Source organism: Siniperca chuatsi, linkage group LG2 (assembly GCF_020085105.1).
Source record: "Siniperca chuatsi isolate FFG_IHB_CAS linkage group LG2, ASM2008510v1, whole genome shotgun sequence".
NCBI lineage: Eukaryota > Metazoa > Chordata > Actinopteri > Centrarchiformes > Sinipercidae > Siniperca > Siniperca chuatsi.
This window is the reverse complement of record NC_058043.1, coordinates 15420570-15441631: the sequence shown is the minus strand read 5'-3', so window position 1 is coordinate 15441631 and position 21062 is coordinate 15420570. Positions and strand designations below refer to the sequence as shown.

Here is a 21062-nt window from a genome sequence, read left to right as displayed (position 1 = left end):
TTGAAATCTGCACCAATCACCACTCTCTCTCCTCTGGGGATGCTCTGCATTACTTCATCTAACTCACTCCAGAATTTCTCCTTCTCTTCTAACTCACATCCCACCTGTGGGGCATAACCACTCACAACATTGAACATCACCCCTTCAATTTCCAGCTTCAGACTCATCAACCTGTCTGATACTCTTTTCACCTCTAGAATATTCCTCACAAACTCCTCTTTCAGGATTACTCCGTTTCTCTTCCTATCTGACCCATGGTAGAACAACTTGAACCCTGCTCCTAAGCTTCTAGCCTTGCTACCTTTCCACCTGGTCTCCTGGACACACAGTATGTCCACCTTCCTTCTCTGCATCATGTCAATCAACTCTCTACCCTTCCCTGTCATAGTCCCAACATTCAAAGTCCCTACTGTCAGTCCTACATTCTTAGCTTTCCTCTTCTCTCTCTGCCTACGAACACACCTTCCAGCTTACTGACTGACTGACTTTGGGTTTTGGACTTTGGTCGGACAAAACAAACAATTTAATTGCATCCTCTTAGACTTCAGGGAATTGTTATAGGTATTGTTCACTTTTTTCTGACATTTTATAGACCAAACAATTAATTAATAAAATATTCTTTAGTGGTAGACCTAAAACTTACAGAAAATACAATTGAGCAAAAAAGATTTAACATTTAACTGTATAAATAAAATATAAAGAATCCAATTCATGTGTAGTTATTGCACCTACTCGGGGCTTATGAAAACCCTTGCATTCGTCGTGCTGTTGAATGAAACAGTACCACATTACATAGTTCCTTCCTTTAATCCTTCTAGGAAATCATTAGGAAATTATAGACCTTTTAGACAATTTTTTCTGATCTTTACCTCTGTTATTTTTTAATAGCAACAACTGTATGTAGGATCAGTCTTGGGGGTGACCCACCTGGCTCTCCATCGCTGTGATGTGTACGGGGAGGCCTGCGCTGACTGCTGTCTGGCCAGAGACCCGTACTGCGCCTGGGACGGCAAATCCTGCTCCAGATATTCATCTTCACAGAAGAGGTGAGGATTAAGATGGTATAGACAGGCATGCATGGGTACAGTACTCGTCTGTGTGTGTGTCTAGGACATTTTCTTTCTTACTTTAGTACGTAATATTTTCGAAATATGTTGAAGTTAAGCTTTTTATTTTTGACTGTTGATCTGACCCTTCTAGACGGAGCCGTCGGCAGGATGTAAAGTACGGCAACCCAATCCGCCAATGCCGAGGTTATAACTCTAACAGTGAGTATCAGGCTAACTTTGTATTAAGCCCATACAGTACACACACAATTTGGGAACCAAAAATAGTGCCACTAAAATTCTGCCCAAGGTTTCTGCCTCTTAAAGGAAGTTTTTCCTTGCCACTGTCGCCAAGTGCTTGCTCATTGTGGGATTTGTTGGGCCTCTGTAAATAATATTATAAAGAGTCTAGACCTAGATCTAGATCTCGAGATTCTAGAGAATAGGTCTAGACCTGCTCTATAGAAAAAGTGCAATGAGATAACTTCTGTTATGAATTAGCACTACATAAATATAATTGAATTGAATTGAATAAAATGGAAATAGGAATAATATTGAAATTATACTTTTATTATTTATTGGCTGGTTATTCAAATGTATTTCTTGCCTACCTTGTTGAGTGTTCTCTGTCTATCTATCTAGTTGTTTATAGATTTTCTGAGGAAAAATACATTAAATATATTCTACATAATGTTTTATAGCCAATAAGAATACTCTGGAGACAGTTCAGTATGGGGTGGAGGGCAGCACTACGTTCCTGGAGTGCCAGGCCAGGTCTCCTCATGTGTCTCTCAAGTGGCACCTGCAGAAGGAAAACAGCGACAGGAGAAAAGAGGTGAGCAAAGCTATCACTATAAAGCAGTTACAGTCCACAGCCATTTGAAGCTGTCTTTATAATCATTTCCATTGTACAGGTCTAGTGTGTGAATCTTTATGACCCAGTAGAAGACAAATGTATGTATGGAGTGTTTAAACTTCACATTTAACATCTGAAAAATGGGCAAAAATCTTCACTATCCTTCCTTCCAGATTCGCTCAGAGGGCCGCATCCTAAAAACAGAACAAGGTCTTCTGATCCGCTCACTGCAGTCCTCTGATAGCGGCATCTACCAGTGCACATCCACAGAGAAAAACTTCAAACACACGCTTGTTAAACTGCAGCTTGTGGTCCTTTCCAGTCGCACGGTCAACAATGTGTTGGTGGAAACAGGCAGCCCGGCCCTCCCTCCTCTGCAGTCCAGTGCCTGGACTCCGAGCGCCGGTCAGTATAAGGACTTGCTGACAATCCTAAGCCAGCCAGAGATGGGCCTGATCAACCAGTACTGCCAGGATTACTGGCAGCTTGGAGAAGGCAGCATTGGGGACAGCAAAGCCAAAAGCCTGAAGGAGCTGAAAGAACAGAAGAAGCCTCGCAACCGTCGGCATCATGATGAGCTAACAACTCCAGCTGAGACATGAGGAGCTTATTATACTCAAACACCCCCAGTCTACCTTTTCACACCATCTCCTAAACACTGCAACCCTCCATTTAGGAGAATGACTCCAGTTAGAAAAATCTAATTATCGTAATGGACAAGACAGATACTACAACCAAAAGCAACAGCATCAAACTGTTTCTATGTAACTGTTGGGAAAAAATACACAATATTTATTGTAGGTTGTAAAAAGTAATTCTTTGTACCTATCTAGAAAACATGTTTTTTTTGTGAATAGGTAAATCTGTGCAAATATTGTTGTTATTATAAAATTATTGTTAGTGTTATTGTTTATTAATGTGTTGTTATGTTGAGAATATCTTTATGTTTGGTGTTTTTGAGAAACAGCAACAATAACCCAGGACATTGGGAGTATCCACACATGGACAAGGACCGATGAACGTGTATTCAGAAACTGTTAGAGGCGACCATGTTGGATCACTTGACTGCTGGCAGTATTCAGTGTAAAAGCTGGAAGTCGAGTCACTGGTTCAGTGAAATTCTCGAACTTCTCTAAACTTCTTCACCAGAACTTTCTACTGTATAGCAGACAATTTGATTGTTTTTTACTGCAAGATACAAGCTGTTGACAGAATGATGATGGCATTTCTTGGGACATGCAAGGATAAAAGAAATGCCTACAGACTGCAGCTCATACAGTCACATGTTAATGAAAGGCCCTTTGTGGCAGGTAAGACGTCTCTCCTTTCATGTTGTGGTCCAGCCCGGCCTCAAGTAATGATGTTACATCACCCGCCCAGATTCTTCCAAAATCAGTTTCTGCCAAGTGTTTGTTTTGTTTATATGTGAATAGCACATCTCAATGTTGTAACCTTAACAAGCGTGATCTTTGTGATAAGCTGTTCTTTTTTGGGGGGGAAAGGGTCTTTAACGACACAAAAGCTGAAAATATAACATTGCCTTCTCTTTTCTCTTTTGAGATAAGAAATTCCAGCAGGCAGCTATATGTGAGTTTGTGACAGTTTGTGATAATGAAAAAAAATTTTAGAGACGAAGCACCTTCTGTTGCCAAATTGGTAATAAACAGTAAATGCTTCACATGTATCTGTGGCATATGCAGTATATTCATATAAGGCAGAGTATGCAGTTTGTATGCTCAAAGGTTGTTGTTTTTTAAGCTCTGAATGAATCCAAAGTTTGCATTCCTGCCAGTTTCATGCTAAATATTGGTTTCACTAAGTGAATATTAATCATGTAATCAGTCTACACTTCTATTAGATTACAGCCACAAATGTGCTGATTTGCAGTGCTTTGGGAATTGACTACTTTGATTGGTGCTGTATTTACTGTATCAGCTGGTTAACAACAGAGCTTTCACAGCTACTTTTTTGTCAGCCCAGTGCAGTAACGTCCTGTTATGATACGTGCCACAGATGTCATATAAAACTGTTTGTACTGAGCAACTTCCATACAGTAAAAAAAAAATGCCACAAGTACAACCACTAACAAGCTGATCACCGCCAAACCTGAAGAGAAACGTGTACCAAAACCTTCAGAAGGTGGCTTTTCATTGTGCATGGCATGTACAGTGTATGTATACGGTATTTGTCTAAAATGCTATGTTGCTGTGGATGTCAGTGAATGTCTGTCTTGTTGTGGGGATATGGAAATACTGTCAGTGCAAGAAAGATGTGCTCAAACCTTTTATGGTGGGAAATGCTGAGTACAGAAAGGTCAGATTGTGATTTTAAATCCTCTTTCTCTCTCTCTCTCTATCTCTTAGTCTCTATTCTCTCTCGTTCTTGTTCTCAAAAATTTGCAAAACAAATTTTGCATATATTTCAAACATGTGCATCTATTTTATTTTCTCTGTTTGGCAGACTTTGCTCTGGGTCATTGAGGTAAAGTAATGTATGATATAATGCACAGTTGATGTTATTGTAATGACTTGTAAAAATTACTATCTTTTCTTCCTCATCAATGTTGCTGACTAATAAATTAAAGCTCTATATTTTATAATAACAGAGGTTCTGTTCTGTTCTGCCATCAGTGAGCACATAGTCTGCAGGAGTTTGTTCTGTGATATGTACTGCAATGCATTAATTTCAGTGCTCCTCATGTTACTGATCTGCAGTGTTGCGGGAAGTATACAGATCCTTTACTTATGTAAAAGTAACAATACCACAAGTAAAAATACTCTATTACAAGGAAACATCCTGCATTGAAAATGTTATGTACTATAAGTAAAAGCATGCAAGTATTATCAGTACACAATGCAGAAAAATGGCCCCTGTGAGTGACTATTACACATTATATAATTAGATTATTATTATTTGTGTTCATGTGAAAGCAACATTTTACTGTTGCAGTTCATCAAGGTGAACCTATTTTTTAATAATTTTATATACTACTTGCTTGTTTGATCTATAACATTTTATCATGTACATTCATTAACAGTACATCGTATTTTTTCTATTTGTAAAGTAACTAGTAAATACAGCTGTCAAATAAATGCAGTGGAGTAAAAAGTATTTACCTTTGAAATGTAGTGGAGTAGAAGTATAAAGTGGCATGAAATGGACATATTCAAGAAAAGTACAAGTACCTCAAACTTGTACTTAAATACAGTACGCTTACTTACTTTTCACCACTGCTGATCTGCAGTAGTGTTTTCAGTGGCAGTAGTGACTCAGGAGCTTAGCCAACATTGACTCCGCAAAAGCCCAATAAAGTTAAATTGATAAGAATAATTTCAAAATTTATTTACAGAGCACTTTTCTAAACAAAAGTGCTTTACAACAGACACAGAAAAAGAGACAACAGCACATTACTGTATGTGTAGGAAAATGCAGTGCAATGCTCACACACACACACATACTGCACATGCATGCATACATAATTGAAAGTGAGTAGATCCTTAACCAGCTTCAGATTGAGGTCAATGAGATCTGTCAGGTGAAACCACAAAGCTCTTTAAGCACTTCAGAGCTCACCCTTCAGTCCGCAGTATCCTATACAAGACAGTATGTCTTTCTTCATGTTTGGACTGTTGGACTGGGAGGTGAGGGGTCGGGTTATTTATTTCAGTGACCCCATTTGCTGTGATTGTTGTACTGTGTGTTGTAGAGACCAGTTCTATAGTTTTAATCCCTCTAATAGACCTCTTTGCAAACACCATGCATTCAAGACCACACTTACTCCCACATTTGGTTTCATTTTTATTTTGGTCCTTATGTGAGATGAATTTAGTTTGGGTAACTTCCATTCCAAGCTATAGGCCCAAACACTCAGCACCAAGTTATTTGAGCTCTCTCTTTTAAAGGCACCTAAGAACAGCATAGAGAGATAAGCACTTGAGCCGATGTTCATCTTCCGCTGAGCACAGCAAAGTCCCCCTAAAGGTTAGATCACTCCTACACTGATGTATGTCTGCTTCTCCTCGCACCTTTCGCTCTGCTCTGAAAACACTCCTGTCCTTGAGCTCCATTGGCTACCCTCGGTCAGGTGGGCAGAGGATGCCCAAAATCCTCTCCTAAGACAGGAAAATACTCAAACATTCTCCAGTGTTTGCTGCAGGCAGTTGACGCCACCGGTCAGACAGTAGGTGATCAGCTAGGACCTTCTTCCATTTTTACTGACACTTGGCTTTTGAGCAGAGGGGCCCAAGCCGGGAAAAGGTAGGATGGGGGCTGGAGCGAGTGCTGAGGATAAACGCTCCAGAGAGCTGGAGAAGAGGCTGAAGGAGGATGCTGACAAGGATGCAAGAACCGTCAAGCTGCTGCTGCTAGGTAAAGACAGTTGAGCTGGATGCAATTACAGGAAACTTCATCATCATGGTTACACATATTTAAGGGCAGCCCCATAAGGCCCCTTAAGTCCTACAAGAGAAATAGTTGTCCTGTCTGTCTATGGGACATAATTATAGCTGGTGCATTACTCTTTTACTCTCTCTTGTAAAAAGCTTGGTTTAATCTTTCATACACTTGACCTTATTTCTAAGTTATCAACACAAACAGATCTTGTTATGGTCTGAATAACCTTTAAATACTTATTAAATTGCCTGTTCATTTGTATTAACTGTGATGAATGCTTGAGTCAAGTAAAGGCTTAATAACCTGTGTCATTGAATTACTAAGACACTTTAATAATCACTCAACCCAATCCCTTGTTAATCCTGAAACAACAGGTCCTCCAACACAAAGGGCTTAACCCTGAAGGACAGGGCTTGTCGCTGTAGCATTCAAATACAATAGCCTAAATACATCACTATGTATTTAGCTGATCATGTGGGAGAAATTAGTAATATTTTTAAAATTAGATTTTTTTTATTCAAGGACCAACAAATTCTACGTACCAAAATATCTGTATATTATATGTAACAATGTTGGATTTAAAAGCAAAAGCATTTACAAAATTATACTGGTCCAGTCGAGCATATACTGTTCTGAATATCTGTTGGGTTGTTGCAGATATTGACAATGTAAGTTAGGGACAGGAAAGAATTCCCCTGGCATCAGCTTTGAACAAGATTAGACCTGAAGTAAGAAGTATTATGACCTGTTGGGATCCTCTGTCTGATGAATGCCACGAGGACCACTGCAGTTAATATCATTCTCCTCTCATATTAATGAAACCCAAAACATAAATAAAAGCACAAAAACTATGGTAAAAACGAAGTCATATTTCTCCAGAATTGTTAAAAATTTTGAAATAAATTTTGGAATAAAAGCGCAGTTTTATTATTTGATGCAAATAACTACATTTAATATGTTCTTCTTCTTTCATATAGGTGCTGGAGAATCAGGCAAAAGCACTATCGTCAAACAGATGAAGTAAGATATTTGACATGTCTCATTCCTTCTCTAGCGGACTGTAAATCACATACTAATACTGTATTCTCTCATCAGAATTATCCACAAAGATGGTTACTCACTTGAAGAATGCTTAGAGTTCATCACCATCATCTACAGCAACACCCTGCAGTCCATTATGGCCATTGTGAAGGCCATGAACACACTCAATATAAACTATGGCCACGCCGATCAGCAGGTAACGACAGCTGAGATAGACTTGTGTTTTGTGGAAATTGATTTCAGGTTTTCTACTACTAAGCATAACCTTTATGAGTCCCTGTCCTCTTGCATCTGCCCTGCAGGATGATGCCAGGAAACTCATGCATCTTGCAGACACCATTGAGGAAGGCAGCATGCCTAAAGAGCTGTCAGACATCATTTTGCGTCTGTGGAAGGACTCTGGCATACAGGCGTGCTTTGACAGGGCCTCAGAGTACCAACTCAACGACTCCGCTGGATAGTAAGAAATCACCCAAGCTGAGATTTAAAATTGGTACAAAGTCTCACATTAGTGTTTGTTATTGAATTAATTTTATTTTCCCCTCAGCTACCTGAATGACTTGGAGCGACTGATCCAACCAGGCTATGTGCCCACTGAGCAGGATGTGCTGCGATCAAGAGTGAAGACCACTGGTATCATCGAGACCACGTTTTCCTTCAAAGATCTCCATTTCAGGTGAATCAACGCAGTATTTCTCAAGAAGATAACACCAAGAACTCATCATCAGTGCTCCCACTGTGCTGGATTGCAATCATAAAGATAATATGCTTCTGTTTCCATGCAGAATGTTTGATGTGGGTGGCCAGAGGTCAGAGAGGAAGAAGTGGATCCATTGTTTCGAAGGTGTGACCTGTATCATCTTCATTGCTGCTTTGAGCGCCTACGACATGGTGCTGGTTGAGGATGATGAAGTGGTATGATAACAGTTATATTTCACACTTGATACTGTGCACTGTTTGTGTCTCATCCTTTTCGGACAATCAACAGTCGGTGTATTTGAAAGGCTCTTCGTTGGGTAAAAACGCACATTTTTCTTTCAGAATCGAATGCACGAAAGTCTGCACTTGTTCAACAGTATCTGCAACCACCGCTACTTCGCCGCCACCTCCATTGTACTCTTCCTCAACAAGAAAGATGTGTTCATTGAGAAGATCAAGAAAGCTCATCTCAACATGTGCTTCCCTGAATACGATGGTGAGATCATCACAACACAAACTGCAGGGCTTTTAAGGACTTTAAAAAGTGACTAACTAATTAAATGTGCCTTTATTATGATATCTTTTCGTTAAGGCCCAAATACGTACGAGGATGCTGGTAACTACATCAAAATGCAGTTCTTGGATCTGAACATGCGCCGAGACATCAAAGAAATCTATTCTCACATGACCTGTGCCACAGACACAGAGAACGTCAAGTTTGTGTTTGACGCCGTAACCGACATCATCATCAAAGAAAACCTGAAAGATTGCGGTCTCTTCTAAGAGCCATGCTGAGACCACCAATGAAGGTGAGTAAAGTTTGCACAGTATCGTAATGATTATTCAGATTGAAACTTTTGGACCAGCTATTAAGCGTAAGTGTGACTTTCTTTCTCTGTTTTACAGGGTGATGTTGTAGCCCAATTAACATTCCACAGATCCTTTCTCAATTCAAACTGAGGACTGAAGATGAAAACTGTCCCCTCAAACTGGCGAACGCAAAAAAAATATAAATCAATTTGTTGTGTTCAAAACTAAGTTGTAGCTTTGACCAAAGACTTTGGGTCAACTGAGACCAGGACACAGCTCTTCAGTCAGAAAATCCTGTGCAGATTTCAGATGAGTTGAATTTTAGTCATGCTAACTTTTCTCGAGTCTCTCGAACTCGTCTTTGGAGGGCTATGCAATCTGTAGTTAAGACATCAAAAGCTTCTGTCAGCATAACGTGATTTCTCCTCACATGCACTAATGTGAATAGATGTCAGGCTAAAGCATCGTCTCTATGCTCCAGTAACTGGTCAGTATACAGCCAAAAAGCAAACAAGAGGGCCTCACCACCTGCAGACGCACTTCAACCTGTTAGAGATTTAAAAAGAACTTGTCAATAGAAATGGCTTTTATATTTCCAGAAACAATACAGTTTGAATCACAAAACAGGTAACAGATAGAATTTTAAGTTAAGTGTTAGAAAAAGTAACTTTTTGCAATAGTTGAAAAGGGTCAGTGTATATAATTAAACTGTTTTCTATTGGACAGTTCATGAAGTGTGGTGATACCATGTGGATCTATAACACTGTTGGGTGGTAGATGTATTATACTTACTTAAAAATCCTTGTCTAATTGTTAACTGAATCTACAGGCCTTTGAGCCAACTATCCTGTACAGAAACCAATAATTGTAAACCTTGATTAAACCTATTAAAGCTTCTGTAGAAAACTGAGTACTACTCCATTTTTCACAAATAAAAACCAACACAGCAATGTCTTGTTCATAATCTGTCATTTATTAATTTCACAGAATATGTCATGTTTGGATTGAACAGCCCTTACCTTTAATTTCAGACAGATTAAAGGAATAAATTGGCATTTTGGAAAATACACTTATTCGCTTTCTTGCCGAGAGTTAGATGAGAAGATTGATGCTACTTTTGTGTCTGTAGGGTAAATATCGAGCTACAGCCAGCAGCTGGTTACAGCTGTAGCTTAGCCTAGCACAAAGACTGGAAACAGGGGTAAACAGCTAACCTGGCTCGGTCCAAATACCAAAATCCACCTACTAGCACCTCTAAAGCTCACTAATTAACATGTTGTATCTTGTTCGCTTTTGTACAGATTAAACAAAGGAGCTATAACATGTTACTTAATTAACTTTAGAGGTGCAGGTTGGTGGATTTTGTTAGCTTTGGACAGAGCTAGGCTAGCTGTTTCCCCGTTTCCTGTCTTTGTGCTACTGTAAGCTAACCAGCTGCTGGCAGTAGCTTCATATTTACCATACAGGCGCCCATTTCACCAAATTTGCACCATGAGATCAATTCCTATCCAATTAATTTTGATGTGTTTTACTAATCAAAACTATCACCATACTTCTGACCCATGCAATGAGCATGCCAGAGTCCTGCAGGACTTTCAGAGCGACAAACATTTGTGAAACATGCGCAGCCAGCATTTGCAAACCACGTGCAAGCCGTGCTAACAAATCACTTTTGTGAAACGGGCCTCAGACTGCTATCAAGTGGTATCGATCTTTTCATTTGACTCTCAGCAAGACAGCGAATAAGCGTATTTCCCAAATGTCAAACTATTCCTTTAAAGATAATACGAGACAAAGGGGTTGGGGTGATGTCAGCCAGTTTGAAATATCATCCATATGGCCTGGAGCAGTTTAGATAGCACTTGAGAATATGAACAGCTGTCTCCCAAAGCCAAAGAAGATGCCAAAGTTGTGATGCAATCGAGCCATGCAGCCTGAAGCTCTGCTGAGCTTTACGGACACACGGGATGTTTGGTAAGAGATGAAGCAGTCCAGAAAATGTACCTCAGTAGAGCTGTACATGAATCAAACATCACAGTTAAGGAGACATCATACACTTTTTCTGTCTGGGTGGAACAATAATGAATATTCACAGTAAAATTGTACTTCAGTTCAGTGCGATTATTCTCAGATAACCAAGTTTGTAAGATTTGCAATATAAATACCTAAGACTAAGACATTGTAGGCAACAACATTTCAAGAAAGTTTTATTTTTTATGAAAGCATTCATTGATTTTTGTTTTTCCTTTAAACCCTGAGTTCTCACCACATGACAATTAATAGGTTTGATGTGCAATTAAGAGAAACAGACAGAGAAACAGCAAATGACAACTTCCATCTAAACAAGAATAAACTGTACTAAACACGTCTGTTTTCCATCATTTTTCCATCAAACACGTTTTCACTCATTAACATTAAAAATACATTTTATGGCTTGTTTCGTCATGTCTAAAAAAAAGGAGCTTAATGTCATAATCAGTACATACACATGGAATGACTATTGTGCAATATCAACTGTGGCCTCCAAAAGTACTTGACAATGTCATCGACAACTAATACGCACTGCACAGAATCCAGAAAGACCAAGAAAAATTGAAGGCACTTTAAAACAGTATCTGTTAATGCTCAGCCCTTATGTAAAAAGCACTGATCTAATCAAGTGAATCAACTGCAAAGAGGCACTAATCATCATGTTTAGAGGGATATTTGTTTAGAGGTGAGTGTTTTTATAGGCAATACATTTTACATACGTGTGGCTAGATGGCACTGTTCCCATAAACACATTATTATGATTCACAACACAGCTGTAATTTCAAATATGCATACACACAAACAGACATGCACACAATCACACACACGATGTATACACACTCATACCTGAACACCTCAATAGACATTTTTTTCGCTCCACAAAAACTCACTAGTAATTCTAAAACCACGTACACAGTCTCAACTCGTCACCAGCCAAAAAGTGACGAAGCATGAGTCCTCATTTTCAAGTTGTTCGCCTCTGTCGACTACATGCTCACACACACACACACACACGCACTTTTAATTAATACAGCAAGTAACCAAGCTGCTTTCTCAGGTTTCCTTTAGTGTCAGTTTCCTGTCTAGATCCTGAGCAGCAGAACAGATGGGACGAGGATTTTTAAACCTCATTGCATCTGCACCTGAGGAGGTGTGTGCTGAAGGCCCGTTCATGCCAATGTCACCACATGCATCCTCTTACTCAGAAAAGCCCCACCATGTGATCGATCTGCCTCATGTAGACACTCTTTAAAGGCAGAGTGTACCGTCGTTCCTCTGGGATCCTGTTGCACTGCAGAATGAGAGAAAAGAAAGAATTGGGGGGGGGTTTGAGAAATTTTATGACAATGTAAGTTACATATGACACTGACAATGGTGCTGGGCGAGGATGATGGCCTTACATTGCTGATGTTGCTAGGCGGTGGCCGATTGTTTGGCTGTGTTTCTGCCAGCACTCCCTCTTCACAAGGAAACAAGTTGTTCCACTGTTTCTCCCTGAAGCGCTTGTCTATAGGCACAACATGGCCCTCTGTGGTGAAGATGTACTTGTTATCGGATTTGTGAAGTGGGTTGTCCTCATCAAACAGCTGCAATGCAAGAGAGACATTTTTATGCCTCCGTACCGGCAATAGCCGTGGCCAGAGGCATTATGTTTTCGGGTTGTCCATCCGTCCCATTCTCGTGAACGCGATATCTCAGGAATGCCTTGGGGAAATTTCTTCAAATTTGGAACGAATGTCCACTTGGACTCAAGGATGAACTGATTAGAATTTGGTTGTCAAAGGTCAAAGGTCACTGTGACCTCACAAAACTCAAGAATTGATGCTGTAATTATGACAAAATTTCACACAGATGTTTAATGGGATACAACAATGAAGTGATGACTTTTTTTTACTCAAAAAGGTCAAAGGTCAACTTCACTGTGACATCATAATGTCCTGGAAAAACACTTTTTTGGCGATTATTCAACACCATAACTCAGGAACAGTCATTGAGTCATGGTACACAAGATTGTGACCATATTTCACAGTTGGTGGAACACTGAATAGGTGACACTTTTGACTCAAAGGTCATTGTGAACTCAAAATAGGTTTCTAACCATAATTTAAGAATGAATTGGGCGATTCCAGATTTCACACACTTGTTGACCGGGACAACACAATGAGTAAACAATAACTAGCACAGCACGGGCTTTCCTCCATCTCGTCCATTCTGCCTTTCACTTCCTGCCTCATTCTGAATTTCGAGCATCATCAGAATCTGCAAACAACGTATTGGAGCACGCCTAGCTAGTCGTGATTCTGTGAGTGAGTGAGTTTCACCTACAGCTCATAGAGAGGCTTTGCATCTAAAAACACCAGGAGAAAACAGCTATACTCCATAAGAATCCATCTTTACAGAGTAATCAAGTACATGTGTACTTGTTTAGCCAATACATGTAATGTAATAATCCTTCATTAATCAGTTCAACAATGCATATTCACTGGAATCATACATACGTATCATCAATATAGTGATAACTTCCATTTAGCCCCAAAACTACACTTTCTACCTTTTACTCAATTCCTTTCAATTATTCACCACATACTATATATTAGATAAGTCTCGACAGACATGGATGTAAAGTGCGGGGCGGTAATTCTAGTTGTTTATACGAGAGTATGGAGAGAGTTGAGCCAAAAGTGGGTCTGAATTTTATGGCTGACACCAACAGAATCAAATAAAGGTGATATTCCTGATTAAATACCTTGAAATTAATATTGTGACAACATTTAGAGGGTATCTACAAGGTGTTTGTAAGATATATTAATAATCAATTTATCATTTAAGTAATTCATCAAAAAAATGCTAAATATTTTCTTTTTCCAGCTTGTCAAATGTTGGGATTTGCTGCATTTAATATATCTGGGTTTGAAACTGCTAGTTCGAACAAAACAAGCAATATGAGGATGCTACCTTGGACTATGGGAAATTGTGATGGGAATTTTCACTTTTTAACAGTTAATCCACTGATTGAAAAATGTATGAATTAATCTATAGCAAAATTTACATTCATTGCAGCAATATTACAATTATCAAAACTTTATAACATATCTAGTATCATATCATGCTAATATATATAAATAAATAAAACATAGTTCTATCTCTGACATGCTCAGGCTGTAACTCACCAGGTAAAGGTATTTGCATGTCTCGCTGAGGAAGAAGCTCTCCATGCGATCCTCTTTGGATTTGTCCACGACATGGTGGAGAGTGGCATACCCACATCTGCAAATAAGAAAACTCAGTTCAGCTTAAAAGTAGACATATCAAATAATTGAAAAAATGTATAAATTACACGATCCACACCTGACTTTGGCATTTTTCTCAAGGCTCTGAAGAATATCCATTCCAACGTGCAAATAGAAAGGATTTTTGGTCGCCTGTAGGGAAGTGAAGAAGAAAATATATAACTCTTAAATACAACAAACCACCACCACCAATGCTGTGTTACAACAGGTCAGAACTGTTACCTGGTAGAGCAGATAGGTTGACTCCACCAGCTCTGGTCTTAAGGGATAGAAGAGCACATCAGGAGCCTGCAGCTGCCAGTTGTATCTCTCTGGCAAAGCCCCAAAGCGCTTCCAGATGGCATAGTAGAAGGCATGCAGGCAAATTGCATTATCTACATCACCATTCAGCACCTAGTACACAGAGTGGTAACACCTACTTTTAGTTGAACACCACAACACATATTTTACCCTTAAGATCTGTCAGAGCTGAAAGTACATAATCTAACCTGCAGCCCAGGAAAGAAGGCCTGAAGGGAGTCAATCCAGGTGTTCATTATCTCACCGCTGAACATGTTCACATTAACATAGAGAGGAGGGTCACCCTCTCCTTCATTGCATGACTCTCTCCTGGAAAAACAGAAGAGGTTTCACTATATATTACACTACTTTTTAAAAATTGCTTGATGTAGAATGGAAAGTTGAGTATGTTTGCTTTTTTTCTATCATGTATTTGTACACATATTCACACACACAGAAGCAACCACAGTGCACCTGCATTATTCTGCTGTTGGCTACTGACCAGCTAAACTAGGCTAGTGAAGGCAGAAAGTGTTACTGCTGAGGAGGAAGAAAGTCTTAGGTTTCTTTGTGAATGCAGACTGTCCCATCAGACATCTGGTGACAGCCTAAAGTCTCAGTATTCAACTTTCCACATCCTTCAGTAAAAAAAAAAAAAAAAAAAAAAAAACCATCAGCAGTTTTATTTCCTCTTTGTTTGGTCAATCCTGGACAGAGATTCATTTACATAGCAGTGATAGTTTCATGTTTCAGGCGCAACCTCATGTGAAGCTCCCTAATGCAGCCAACTTGGCCAGTTACTTTCACCCAAATGCACACGATCTACAGTGACACATTCTTTCAGTGTGGGACTCACCCTCTCCTCATGTGGTTCTGAATGCTCTCATAGGAAGCTTGGAACATCCTGTAGTCCTCTTTCTCACCAAAAAGGATGTATGATTTGAGCAAATACTCATAGAAGGAGTCCATACCAGCTCCTAGACCACTCTGCTTGCCAACCCACTGGCCTGTTTGGATATTAACTACATTCCCTAAAGAATTGCAGATAGAAATCACAGAAAGTTGCTTGTAGGCATCATATTTACATGTCGTAGACTTTAAAATGCTGGGTAGAAGCTTACATTTAAACAAATAAACAAGAAAGCAAGTAAGCAAAAAAATAAAAATCTAGGAAAAAGGAGAAAGAGTCTTTTCTCATAACTACTCAGCTCTACTTACCTAAAAGACCAGTTTCGTTGCTCCTCAGGCTCCACAGAGCTCTGACAGCTCGTCTGGCGACCCACTCAAATGTGGAATCTCCAATTAGACGGCTCAAAATCCCAAACTCCACCAGCAGGGACCCAGCTCCTGCAGTACAGGTCTCATTGATGCTATCAGGAGGAACTCCAGTCTTCAGGTTCACCTGCATTTCAGATACACATGAATAAAGATGCTGAGTGACCTTTCAATCTTTGGTTGTAGGAAGTCAATTTCACTCACATGATAACTACTTTAGGTAGATATATGACTATATGGTATATATATATATATATATATATATATATATGTCTGAATACCTTGTGTGTATATTAGCACTCTCACTCACCCTGGGGTAAGGAATGCCTGTGCTGGTGTTCTCAAAGGCCGGCAGTAAGCGGACAGCCAAGTCATGAGCCAAGTGAAGCAGCTCATTATCGTAACCTTCAAAAACCACCTTGCCAAATGGATGTTTTGGGTCCGTCAGCAGAATGTGAGATGAGATAAGGCTTCCCAAGATCCTTCAAAGAAAAGCGAAATATTACACTGGGGTTTCACACAGAGACAGAAAGAAAGCATTACAATAAGCTTTTTTTGATATTGATGTCAGTATCATGATATCTGCGTACGTATGGTAAATCACACGTCAAATTGTTTATCATTATGGTCATTTTTGGTCAGGCATTATACGTCACTTCAGAAATCATTTTAAAGTCCAATAAGGTAATTATACACATACATAAGTACATAAGTAATCATATAATGATCACAATCAAGATTTTGGCTTTCACAATTAAACTTGATCAGGTGCAAAATTGTTTTTAGAGTGCCTGCTTTACTTCTGTCCTTGTTTTGCTTTTAAGATTTGAAGCATATTTATTCATATTGTAAGTTTATTGAGCACATCAAGAAAGTGAACGCAGTCATCAATTAGTCAAATTCAGTGAAGGATGGATAAAAGATGGATGACTGTCCAGCTGAAGCAGTTCCCTGGACCCAAGTGTTTGAAAGAGTCTTACAAGATTTGTGTCTTGAAACTTTTTGAACTATTTGAAATAATTGAGAGTTTTGAGAAAGAGGTCTACTGAAATACACATCAAACACCTACAAAGGAAATATCACTCATCTAAACCATGTTGATACACTTTTAACTTTAGCCTGATCAGTCGCTGTATCTTCAGCCAGCTGGACAGTTTCTTCTTGTGTATGACTCTGAAAATAGTAGCAACATTTGTACCTGATGTTTGCCTCAAAAACTTGCACAGTTGAGTCCTTGTCAAAAGATACAGTATCTATAACCAGTCTGACAGCTCTCTGGAACTCAGTCACATTGCCAAGCACCTGTGGAGAAACACCACATTATAACCACAGTAAACTGTACAAACAAGCTGACACAGTAACACAACTCATGCCTACAGGCAGTTTAGAAACTCTGCTCCACCTGACTCCATGACAGGGGAAGCTTTGACTGGCCGAAAACACACAGCACAGGAAGTGTTAACCACTGTGTCACCGTGCCACTGTATGTAGGACAAAACACTGCTTTTTGCAAAACATGTGATGTTAAGACTATGTAAAAACCTCACATTTTCTGCCTCACAATAATGGATTAAGCTGCTTTCCAATGTCATATTTAAAGTTAATATGTTGCCAAATGCCAATAATGATCAGTAGGTAAAATACTGTAATCAGTCCCACACAGTTTCTATTTTTGTGTTTCCAACGTTGTCTCTGCAAGAGCCATGACAAAGGAAAACTCTGCTGACTTTGCAGGACATTGTATAACATAAAGTAACTCGCAGTAACTGAGTAGCCTATAACTTACCAGTAGGGTGTCTAAGGTGTCAATCAGTGTAAGGGAGTAGTTCCCCAAGACGTCGTTTATGTTGATGTTTGATCTGAAATGAAGCAATGAAACAGACTCAGTTGTGTCACACATGTGAGGAGGAAAGAATAAACAGATCACAAAACAGAGAGCATATCTTAAATCCAACAACAAAGTGAAGTGTTTAGATGTTAGTGCAAAATCTTATTTTAGCAGACAGAACAACAGAAACACCACATTAAATAACATGTAAAGTTCCGCTAACAAGACGGTTTCCTTCATGAATTGTCTGCTATCACACTATAAACAGTTCAGGACTCCTGAGTTCAATCACCAAAGCTGATGTGAAGACAAAGGGTGGTTCTTCTCCCTTATCACATACTTATTATCAGTAAAGCTAAGACTGCAACTAAGAATTATTGTCATTATCAATTAATCCGCCAATTATTTTCAGGATTAATGTCCAAAATGTCCAAAACACAAATATATTCAACTTATTATTAAATAAGACATAGAAAAGCAGGAATGTGTGGCCTTTTTGTTTGGTACAGGCACCATTATTTTGTTGCAACTCTGTATGTCTTGTGCATGTGGGAGGCCGAAGACAAAACCTGTTACTCATTTCAAAAGTTCTACTTTTATTATGTGAATGAGAGGAATGTTGATGAATAACATTGTTGACTCCGCAGCTGCAGATGATAAAGAATGTTTTTTTTCCATCAGTCACATGCCAATAGATACACATTTAACTGAACATTTGTTCTGGGAAACACCTGGACCCCTACACCCCCTTCTCTGCTGCATCTAAAAGAAGAGGTTGGGTGTAAATTGCCAGTCTGAAGTAGGAACAGCATTTATCACCTTGTGGTGTCTCTTTCCTGAATAGAAAAGTACCTCCAGTGATATTTTTAAATGTTTTTAGCACCACAAAGGAAATCCAGTCACCCCCATTGTATTTTGGTGGCTCACAAAAGATGGTAGCCAATATCTCAAAACCTTGGCACAAAAAAACAAAACTACCTGCATGGCTAGAAACCTCTATGGCTGAGTAGAAAATATGTTTTTCTGTATATTTGGGTGAACAGACCTGCTTTAATGTGACATGTCAGATTTGCTTCTGTTAGAACGTTAGTCTATTTAACATATCGTAACCTCAGTTGTCTTTTATTTTTTGTCTATTACACAGTTCATACAGTGACAGCATTAGTATCACTTTTTATACAAGGTGGACAACAGCTGACCCTGAAAGTCTAAGATAACAGTATGGGGAGTGAAACTTTTGATTGGACGGCAAATTGTAGTGTAACTCTAGTCTCTAGGTTTCATTGTTAAGCACAGGGGAATAAAATGCACAGGTGTTTCAGCTATACTTTTACACACTGAAAAGGCCATAGCCAAAACTTCTGTGATTTAGAAAATAAAATAAATTGATTAGGACTTTAGGTCCAATTAGAAAATGTGATGGGTATTTTTCACAATTTCCTGGCATTGAATAGACCAAATAATGAACTGATTAATTCAGGAGATTAACTGAGGATAAAAACAATGTCAGTTGCAGCCCTAATGTTTTTTTCCCTCTACCTTAATTAGATTACATATTTCCACAAGCCTTAACTATCCTAATTTCAAATGAATGAAGTGATGAAGAAGTTAAACATTTCCTTAATGTGACAGAACCCCCCCTGAAACCACATCAAGACCCCTTTAAATGACACCTGGATACCAGTGTCCACAGGTGTCTCAAACATAACCTGTCCATTACTGAGCAGCAGTGGGCAGCACTGAGAGCAGTAGGATTACACTACTAGCTAATATGATTTCAAACTAAATGCAAATAGCACAGTCTGCAGGGGACAGTTAGATGTAAATGTCTGTCCAGCTGGTGCCTGCAATTTCAGCTAGTCGGGACAGCTTTGAATGACTTACGGGTTTAGCACGTCTGGTCCCCTCCCTTCACAGTCAATGGGATTCAGCTCGTCCTCGGGAAAGGCATATTTCATGTAATTGTCATATCCAAAATAGAACATTTCTTTGGCCATGCCCTTCATCTTCGCTTTCAGCGTGTCCGGGAAAGAGCTGTACCTCCGGACGTACTCGTCCTTGTTGCCATCGAAGAAGCTCAGGTAGGATCTCTTGAGTGACTCCTCTTCAACCTTTGCACAGGTGCTCGCTGTCTCTTCATATTTGTGGCCGTGTATCCGTTGAGACCACGAGTTATCCCTCGGGTCGGTCCCCTTTTCCTCTCTGAATAACAAGTCTAATTTGTGCAGACTGAAACTCAGATGGAAGTTGAACCCCAAGCTAACGTTAGGTCCGAGTCCGAAGGCTAGCCACAGCACACAGCTGAGGGAGAGTCTCAATACGACCAGACCAACTACTATTGACCTCCATTGCATCTTTGATCCGGGTCGATCTTAAAACGCATAATTTAAGTCCACACACCTCCGAGGAGTGAACGAAAGTGAAAACCTGTCTGTCAGCCTAAACTACAAGCACATAGAGGGTGTAGTGATTCCGCCTCACACGCTTCCTGTCAACAGACCAGCCCCTATCAGATCCTGAGGCGTGATTGGGTCTTCCCTTGTGTCGTCATTTGAAACAACTGTCAGAGCTCGTCCTGCGATTGGCCGCAGAGCTGTCAATCTCCCGGTCGCGTCTCGTGGCATCCCTGACGTGTCTTAATTTCACTTCTGCGCCAATAGAAAACAGCCACAAGAGTGAAACGTCCAGAGGTGCAGAGCTATTTGGTTAGGTTCAGATTTAGTCAAAGTTAGACAGGCTGCCGGCTAAACGCAAATTAAAGAAAATGTAGGCAGTCGAGTAGATATTTTAAACTGCATAATTAAAAATATTGGTAACAGGGGAGACATTTACAATGGCAAACTAGATTGATTACAAACCCTTTAACTGCAGAATCAACAAGCCTTAGACTGTGAGAAAACCATTTAAAAACAGATTACCAGCAGAAATCAGAATTTCCCAGAGATCTACAGAAGTGGGGTGCCACTCGGCTGAAACCACCACCAATAACAGCACAAAAATGAATATGCTTTTATAAAAGAAAACTGTGTAGGCTAAAAGAGCAAATGGCATATATTTAATGAGTGTGGTTCTTGTTTGGTACCCAAATCTACTGACTATATAGATTATGAGGGTTTATCTGAGGTGGCACCACCTAAATAAATATAGACCTTTTTCACAGCAGACATTTTGACCTGTCGTAGCAAGAAAAGCACAGGTGAAACTAATTTCATTAAAGATGCCTCAGTTCCATCAAGTGTCCCAGTAAGCCAAAGTCAAGTCAAAATATCTGCTGTGAAAAAGGTCTATTACACAAGGACACCAAACTAAATAACTTAAAGGGAGTCAATCAAGTAGTCTGTAGAGCCAGAGTCTTGATTAGAGGTCCAACTGAAAACACCTGTGCTGATGTACCAAGGGTCTTTAAAAATCCCATTTAAAATACTGCAATAAAAGTAAAGAATGCTTGACAGTGAAATGTACTTTGGCAGCCTGCATTAACTTTAGTGACTTTAACGTTGTATTTTCATAATACA

The 21062-nt window shown here is 39.5% G+C and overlaps 3 protein-coding genes across 6 annotated transcripts in view; 2 read left to right on the top strand and 1 right to left on the bottom strand.

Moving 5' to 3' along the window:
* Nucleotides 1-4504, top strand: part of LOC122885412 (semaphorin-3F-like) — a 56016-nt gene extending 51512 nt beyond the window's left edge. For 2 of the 4 annotated variants that reach the window (XM_044216477.1, XM_044216459.1), the window contains 4 exons: nt 889-1046; nt 1186-1268; nt 1748-1881; nt 2076-4504. In XM_044216477.1, coding sequence (XP_044072412.1) covers nt 889-1046; nt 1186-1268; nt 1748-1881; nt 2076-2504 — 804 coding nt within the window. In that variant the 3' untranslated portion in view covers nt 2505-4504. The remainder of the gene's footprint in view (nt 1-888; nt 1047-1185; nt 1269-1747; nt 1882-2075) is intronic. The other 2 variants (XM_044216488.1, XM_044216467.1) reach the window with 1 other exon arrangement.
* A 1534-nt stretch (nt 4505-6038) lies between these two features.
* Nucleotides 6039-9754, top strand: gnat1 (guanine nucleotide binding protein (G protein), alpha transducing activity polypeptide 1). Its single transcript, XM_044216446.1, has 9 exons — nt 6039-6270; nt 7272-7314; nt 7390-7531; nt 7638-7795; nt 7883-8011; nt 8121-8250; nt 8377-8530; nt 8627-8843; nt 8941-9754. The coding sequence occupies exons 1-8, from the start codon at nt 6165-6167 to the stop codon at nt 8815-8817; spliced, it is 1053 nt and encodes a 350-aa protein (XP_044072381.1). The 5' UTR covers nt 6039-6164; the 3' UTR covers nt 8818-8843; nt 8941-9754.
* A 1281-nt stretch (nt 9755-11035) lies between these two features.
* On the bottom strand, nt 11036-20219 carry edem1 (ER degradation enhancer, mannosidase alpha-like 1). The gene is made up of 12 exons (XM_044216416.1): nt 19432-20219; nt 17506-17578; nt 16918-17021; nt 16030-16201; nt 15663-15846; nt 15301-15475; nt 14654-14774; nt 14388-14558; nt 14224-14297; nt 14046-14142; nt 12276-12461; nt 11036-12166 (listed from the first exon to the last, which is right to left on the bottom strand). The coding sequence occupies exons 1-12, from the start codon at nt 19899-19901 to the stop codon at nt 12077-12079; spliced, it is 1917 nt and encodes a 638-aa protein (XP_044072351.1). The 5' UTR covers nt 19902-20219; the 3' UTR covers nt 11036-12076.
* Between the last annotated feature and the right edge of the window lie 843 nt (nt 20220-21062).